This window comes from Pseudocercospora fijiensis (assembly GCF_000340215.1).
Source record: "Pseudocercospora fijiensis CIRAD86 unplaced genomic scaffold MYCFIscaffold_2, whole genome shotgun sequence".
Classification (NCBI taxonomy): domain Eukaryota; kingdom Fungi; phylum Ascomycota; class Dothideomycetes; order Mycosphaerellales; family Mycosphaerellaceae; genus Pseudocercospora; species Pseudocercospora fijiensis.
This window is the reverse complement of record NW_006921533.1, coordinates 2,894,993-2,902,172: the sequence shown is the minus strand read 5'-3', so window position 1 is coordinate 2,902,172 and position 7,180 is coordinate 2,894,993. Positions and strand designations below refer to the sequence as shown.

At 53.8% G+C, this 7,180-nt stretch overlaps 2 protein-coding genes across 2 annotated transcripts; both read left to right on the top strand.

Annotated features, from left to right (window-relative positions):
* Window positions 1-332: 332 nt before the first annotated feature.
* MYCFIDRAFT_210352 (uncharacterized protein) lies at window positions 333-1,653 on the top strand. Its single transcript, XM_007925164.1, has 2 exons — window positions 333-635; window positions 916-1,653. The coding sequence occupies exons 1-2, from the start codon at window positions 387-389 to the stop codon at window positions 1,402-1,404; spliced, it is 738 nt and encodes a 245-aa protein (XP_007923355.1). The 5' UTR covers window positions 333-386; the 3' UTR covers window positions 1,405-1,653.
* Window positions 1,654-2,628: 975 nt separating this feature from the next.
* MYCFIDRAFT_181806 (uncharacterized protein) lies at window positions 2,629-3,404 on the top strand. Its single transcript, XM_007925163.1, has one exon. It carries the CDS (start codon window positions 3,176-3,178, stop codon window positions 3,338-3,340), a length of 165 nt encoding a protein of 54 aa, XP_007923354.1. The 5' UTR covers window positions 2,629-3,175; the 3' UTR covers window positions 3,341-3,404.
* The last annotated feature ends 3,776 nt before the right edge of the window (window positions 3,405-7,180 follow it).

The window sequence follows — 7,180 nt, the reverse complement described above, 5'->3', positions numbered from 1 at the left end:
CCTGCTGGCCCGGCCTGGCATCTGCTGCTGGCACGATCTCTTGGCACGGTAAAGCATGTTTGACGAATCTGAAGCGCCTTCGCGATGCTTGCGCACGCATTGGCCGTGCACGACGACCGCCCCCCCCAGTGCTGCTCGGTGCCCATTCACCACCAACGCCTGTTGGGCGGCGACTGGCTCTGCGAGTCTGCGACTGTCTCTGGCACTGGCACTGACACTGGCATTGTCACTGCACACACTGCAGGCTGGTGGCAGTCAGCGAGCCGCTCAGTTGCAGTTGCCCCCGCAAATAGCACCTGGCCTCCGTGGCACTTGCACTTGCACTTGCACCTGCCTCCCAGCGCTGAAAGGAGCAAAGGAGCGCAACTGCCGACCAGCGAACCAATATGGCTTCCCAACTCGGCGATGTGCCCCTGCTCGTTCGCTCGGAGAACTCGTCGTCGGAGCGCCGCGTCACACCGTCATGGACCATCACGCAGCTGAAAGCCCGGCTCGAGCCTGTGACTGGCGTGCCTGCCACCTGCCAGACGTTGACCTTGACCGTCGCATCGCAGCCGCCGCAAGTCATCGAGGCCGCGGATGAGGATACGACGCAAATAGCGCGATGGCCGCTGCAGGCTTATGCAGAGCTGCAGGTATGTCATGTCTCACACTCCCGCACCCACCCTCCACTACCCTATCCTATCCTATCCTCTACATATCACTTTCTCCCATCCTGGACCTTGCCGTGTCTTTCGTGCCCTGGCAGCGCTGTCCAGCATGGCAAGTTCTTATACGCAGATCATTCACGTCGCCGCCGCATTGGCCCGTCACAGCACACGTGAGAACACACGAGATGACATGCGGCACAATCCCATCTCGGTGCTCTCGCTTCTTTCAGCACCTACGTCCGTCTACTGATCACTCCAATGCCAGGTTATCGACACCAGGCCGCCGGGCGCGCGCACGAATTACAATGACGTCTCAGCTGTGCAGAAGTACGAGATGTCAACCAGTGACTACGAGCAGCGCACGGACAGTGTGCTGGCATGGAAAAAGACCAACAAATTAGGTCGATTTGACCCTGATGCGCCTGGCATCGAGCAGCAGAAAGTTGATGCTTCGTTCCGCGAAGTCGAGCAGCGCAACATCAAGCAGGGCGCACGCTGTCGTCTGCTGCCAGACTCGGACCATAGACGAGGCACCGTCCAGTATGTCGGTCATGTTCCTGAGATTCCTGGCGGAATAGGTGCCTGGGTAGGAGTCACCTTAGACGAACCTACCGGCAAGAACGACGGCAGTGTCAAAGGCAAACGCTACTTTGAGTGCCAGCCAAACTTCGGAGTCTTCGTGCGACCCGAGCGTATCGAGGTCGGAGACTTCCAAGTGCTAGATGAGCTAGCCGACGAAGAGGAGGAGTTCTGATCGAATCAACGATCACTTCAAACCTTGCAATTACCAGCTGCGAATTCCCTAAGGACCAGCACCCTGAAAATCGCTTCGGAGAGAGCTGGAGTCTCAGAGCTTCCATTTCGAAGGTACCCAGCCTTAAGCCTAGCATTTCCCTGCATGCCAACTTCAGCCTTTCGCGCCACGCATGGCTGCTTAAACAGGAGGCCGCCGCCACCAGCTTTCCAGACCGACAGCAGAAGCCTGAGTCAATCGCCTCACTCTGTTCCCTTAGCCCACATGCAATGCTAGCGTATGCAAGTGCAACTCGCACCCTCCTTCATTTCTTGATCTCTTGCAGATCGCCCACCCATGATCCTATGTCTCAACGCTTCTCTTATTACTTCTGCAGAACCAGCAACAGGTATCAAATGCCGAGCAATCGGAGTATGCAGTTGACTCAGATGCACATCCCATCGCAACATCAAAGCTACTGCCAAGATTCTGGTACCCAGCTAGAGCATGTCAGCATTTCAACCTCCCAGCCGGCTTCCGTGAAGCAGGCTTTATGTGAACTCAACCAACTACAGACGCGCTCTGGGCCCTTGATGGTCCAAGTTCCGATCTATAGTAAGAACTCTGCGTGTTCGTCAACGTGCATTAGACTCCAGCCACGACACGTTTTGCAAAATAGAATAATACGAGACTCTAAGAATAATGCCGAGTGGCCAAAACTTCCGCTTCTCGATGCAGACACCTTACTCGTCGTTCATCGACTCTGAGTCGTATTCATGCACAACATAGGATACATCTCCCCGAATCGCAAAAGCAAATCATCATGTGAGAGAGCGATGAACGACAAGTGTCAAGCAGTCATGATCATCACACTAGCGCGCCCAACTTGTCGGTGAACAAAACGATACATCCTTGAATTACGTGCTGTGCTTTCGTTCTCCTCTCCTCCTCCTCAGCCATTTCCTGAACTTACTGTCTCTCCGAATCCTTCAGAATCCTGCACAAGCCATTCTAACTCGTTGTCCACTCAACCCGTTAATCCGAGACACTAATTCTCCAATGCACCTCGCAGGCCGCAGAGTAGAACCAATAATCTCCGTCTGGTATGGCTGCTGCAGCACATCACATCCGAATTTCGGCAAACGAATCGCGGAGCTCGGCAACATTTATAGAACAGATTGAACATCACTTGCAGTCACTGTACCAAAATCCAGTCGTGTACACGTACAGCTTCTCAAAGCAAATCGAGCGTCACTTTTTTGTTGATGAAAGATACCTGATGGGTATCTATCGTATTGATTAACGCCATGCGTGCACATGCCGTTTCAACAACTTCCTTCCAGATGTCAGCATCGTTTCCCAGCCCAGATTCCTTCCCACCACGCCTCGCATTTCTCCGGGGTTCCGGAACGGCTTTCTTGGAGCCGTTGTGAGGGAAAAAAAAACTTCCAAACAAGATCGTTACGTGTCAACCTCTCTCTCTCTCTGTCTGTTCCGTCCAACCTCTCGACAGCAATCATCATGTTCTTGCCACCATTGTTCCTGCCATTCTGCAAATTTCAAAAAAAGGCAAAAAAGTCATGCGAGCTGCATGTATGATACGGCCGCGCATGCACTGCTGCAGCCATCGAGGTCCACGAGTAACATGTTTTACCACCCTCCAAGAAGCTCCCAAGGTGCCGTCATCCTCGCAGCAAGCCACTACTGTACCTGCACGCAAAAACGTTCCAGAGGAAGGCGAGTAAGAATGGTGCTTGCGAAGTTTGCGCAGCATCCCGCAACATGTTCAACAATGAATGCACTCGATGGCCAACATCCAGTAAATGGCTGGCGAACTTGGAGCTCCATCAGCCAGCCGTTCGTGCTTATGATGAATCATTCTTCGCCCTCCACCACGCATCCCTGTGCGAAGAAGATCTTTGCAGCCTTGGTGCTGCTTTCGTTCGAAATGGCGTAGTTGTTACCTGCGATGAACGTGTTGCGTTAGCCCATAGCTCCCTACAGTCAGCCTGTCAAAGAACGAGTGCGGTGGGCGGGTGGTGAGGAGAAGTGGATCCACTCTCTGCTGCGAACTGATCGAAGCACGAAACTTGCCCAGTGTCGGATGCGCTGTAACGTTGCACAAGCAGCGGAGCAGACCCGGCCGCTTGACGATGGGGTGGAGGCGGTTCTGCCTCTCTCGCCGATAACGACAGGCATGATCGCGTCCGCTAGAGCCAGGACCAGCATGGTACTTTTGTGTTACGGTTCCTGACCCCCGGATCACCGTGAAATTGCCTCGTCATGTCAACAGGCGAGCGACAGTTCTGTTGCACCGCAGCGCTTGCTCGGGCCTTGCGTGCCGCGAGACTCCACCCTCGCCGCCACCGCGGTGTGCCACGTTGGGCAGCAGCTCGTGCGGTGCTATGGTACGACCAAGTGCTAATCTGACAGCGCTGGTCGTACCTACACCGCCACAGAGATGAGCAGAGTCTCGACAATGGCGCATCGCGCGGCCGAACTGGCTGGCTGCAGATTCGACGGTTTGAAACAACGCTATTGTAGCATTGTTCTTGCGGTGAGTTCACCGCCTTCCGAGTGCTCGAGCAGCTATGCCAGCCATGTTCACCATCGCCAAGGATGCAGAGCCATGGCGGGATATCGAGCTTGCTGCGATCATGCCGAAGCGGTGCCGAGTCGAAGCCAGACATTCTCCGGGGAAGTGTATTGCGGGCTTGCGGGGAGGCATGGGCAGAAGTCTGTGCAGATGCAGGTAAAACAGGAAGAAGGGAGAGAAGCTTACCTCGAGGCACGATCCAAACACCACCCTTGCTCAGCGCAAACTGGTTGACCTCTATGCCTGTAGCGCCAACCTCGACCATAACCTTGCCCGAGTGGACAAAAAACACCATCTGCATCTTGCGACTGTTCTTCGCGCGTTTATAGCCCTCAGGTGGTAACTCCACGACGCCAGCGCCGAAGAACGGTATAGTCATGATCTTGGCATACTTGAATTCACTCCCGGCCACGTCACGGGTGACGATAGATGCAGCGGCAAATCCAAGATCTGTACGCAGTGTCAGTCATGTTTGTCTCAGCGTGACCGGGAAGAAATCGAAAACTCTTACCTTCTTGTATGGGATCATTGGGGTCGCCCATCTTCAAGTCTGGGTTCCAATTCGCGACATTGCCAGTGATCACGCCCATCGCCTCTTCCCACTCATCAGGCACTGTGGACTCCGTCTCGCTTTCCTCGCCAATATCTCGTAGGCGATTCTTGTGCCTTCGAGATTTCTTCCTGCGTCTCGTCTTGGGTCTTGACTGGTCAACGTGCTCAGCTCGAATGATACCTTCAATCTCGCCGTCTTTCCAAATCAGTGACTCGTTCTCCCAGTACTTCAAAGGCTTAATGAGGTTACGACCGAACCGAGACGCGTTCTGCCCAGCATCTTCAAAGGGTGTGGTCGCTCGAAGGGTCACGTTGCTGACAGGTCCAAGGCTGCCGCCTCGTCCGCGAAGCTTAGAGGGTGATTCATTGAGCTTGATGGGGCTCCCATTAGGCATCGCTTGCGATGGCGTTTTCTCCTTGGTCGCTGCAGCCTTGCCTTTCTTGCTTCCTTTAGGCCGTCCTTTCGATTTCTTTGAAGGTTCAGGTTCGACTTCTACATCCAGCTGGGAATTCAGTTGCGCCTCCATGTCCATGTCGGGGAGCGGTCCATCGTCGTCCGCGCCGTTGACCAGAATCGATGGGTCGACTGAATCTTCAGCATCCAAAGGCGCTGTAGCTTCCTGGTTCGAATTTCGTTTCTTCTTTCTCGAAAGACCTGCTCGTTCTTCCCCAGTAGTATCAGCAAGTCGACTATGCTCAAGGCTGGCTCTCGTTCGCTTCCTGCCATTTGTTGAAGTTGAGTCTAACCCAGAAGGTTCATCCTGTATCTGGCTCGTATTTGGCTGATCGGATCTCCGAGGCCTGCCGCGCTTTCGCTTCGCTGGAGCTGGAGCTTCGGCCTGATCAATGCTAACACCAGATTGATCTCCACCGATAGACTCAGGCTCGCCGTCATCCAATGTCATGGGTCCATTGTCTTCAATCGATTCCTCAACATCTTCGTCTTCGTCGATCATATTGTTTGTATACTCAATCGATGTCTTCGCCACATCTTCTTCATCTTCGGGGTGGTCGTATATGTCTGGTCGGGGATGTCCAGTCGATCGTCTCAAAGTATGCTTTGGCAAAAAGGGGCTCTGCGTGTCAACCATGCGTAGGCTCTTCCGATCTTTGTTAACCCGTCCAAAGTCAAGTTTACGGTTGGCTGGAGGTTGCGCATGTGCGCCAGGAGAGCTCACTGGCTCTTCCGATCCAGGCGGACGGGAAACAGGACGCGCAGAACTTTGCCTTCTCGGAGAACCGCCTATGCTAGTATGCTTGGGAGTGGCTTGTCGTGGTGGAGGCAGTCGAGGTGTCTTGCGGCTCGTAAGCGTCGCTGTTACGTCTGGCGCAGAGCCTGAATTGTGATTCAGGTCAGCATGTCATCGCGTACACACCAAATATATCCTCCCGGCCATACCTTCTTGCATGTCCATACTATCGCTCGTGAGCGTCTTGCCGGCATTCTCCTCTGCGGGCGAAGAGAAGATTCCGGATACTGGCTCGAGTCCATGTTCGTCCCGAATGCCCGTGTCTTTGAGTGTGATTCCAGTCTTTCTGTACGTTTCTCAGCATTCAATCTCTTCATCCTCGAGATACCGCATTTGCGCCTACCGTCCAACTTTGCCCACATCGAAGTACTGCTGGTCTGACTTCTTGCGCCTTCCCGGCGTCGTACTTTTCGCAGGCGGTGCCATCGCGCGAGGCGGCCTATTCTCTTTTCCCTTCGCCAGCTTTCAAGGTGAACAGTTCCGATGCGCTGTGTTGTGTCGTTTCCTACACTTCTATGCGCGATTGTGACGCGACTTGGTGGAGATCTCGTGTCGATGTTTACCTTTGCGGGAACTCCCGTCTGCACCTTCCCTTTCCGCGCGACCCTGCTTTGTCTTTTGCCTTGGCAACGGTTAATCAACATCACTTTCACACTACCACTACATGTATAATAACGATACAGCCCCCTTGCTGCATTTTGCGAATCAATGCGAATTGAGAGTACCACATCTTGTCATCAATTTTGAAGATTTGTCCAGCCAGGCTATATGCCGTACCTACTGAGGAGCGTACTGTGAAATGCCAATCGGACGCCAACGCTGCCGACAATGAACATTCAATTACGACTCCGACTCCGTTTCGCGCTGACCAGTATGCTTGATGCAGCCATCCGAGTCTCCCCGCAATCTGAGTGTGAACAGATTTCTCAAGCAGCACATCCTCGTCTCCACCGTTGTCATCATCTCCGTTCAAGACGTCTAATCTGCTAGTGGCTCCTGCTTCACCTTCACCTCTCTGTGCTCGATAGGTGTATTGCTAGAATATTCCTTCGAGGTCTTACCGCTGACATGTTCAATGGAATCCTGGACTGCTGATGTAGCAATGGGAGCTGTTTTCCAAGCCTCATTCTGACGCGGGTGCAGTCTTGCGCACATTGGGTCACTGCAAGACTCTCCCAGCTTACATTCCTCATAGTTGCAATCGGCCTCACGACGGAAGCAGGGCAGGCACTTCTTCAGACCATCGCAGTGGGTTTTCGAGACCCAGCAGAGGCGACAAGTAGGAACGGGACGAACGAAGTCGCGAGACAGCTCTCGACGACGCTTCTGCGGCCTGTGCGTGAAACAATGACCAGGCGGCGGTGTTGTTGGAGCGTGAGGCGTTTCCCTTTGGGCGGTA

Excerpts from the sequence above, each read along its gene's own strand:
- MYCFIDRAFT_210352 (XM_007925164.1), top strand. The coding sequence starts at position 387 with ATGGCTTCCCAACTCGGCGATGTGCCCCTGCTCGTTCGCTCGGAGAAC. Across the intron at positions 636-915 it reads AGGCTTATGCAGAGCTGCAG|GTTATCGACACCAGGCCGCC; the intron begins GTATGTCATGTC and ends CTCCAATGCCAG.
- MYCFIDRAFT_181806 (XM_007925163.1), top strand. The coding sequence starts at position 3,176 with ATGAATGCACTCGATGGCCAACATCCAGTAAATGGCTGGCGAACTTGG.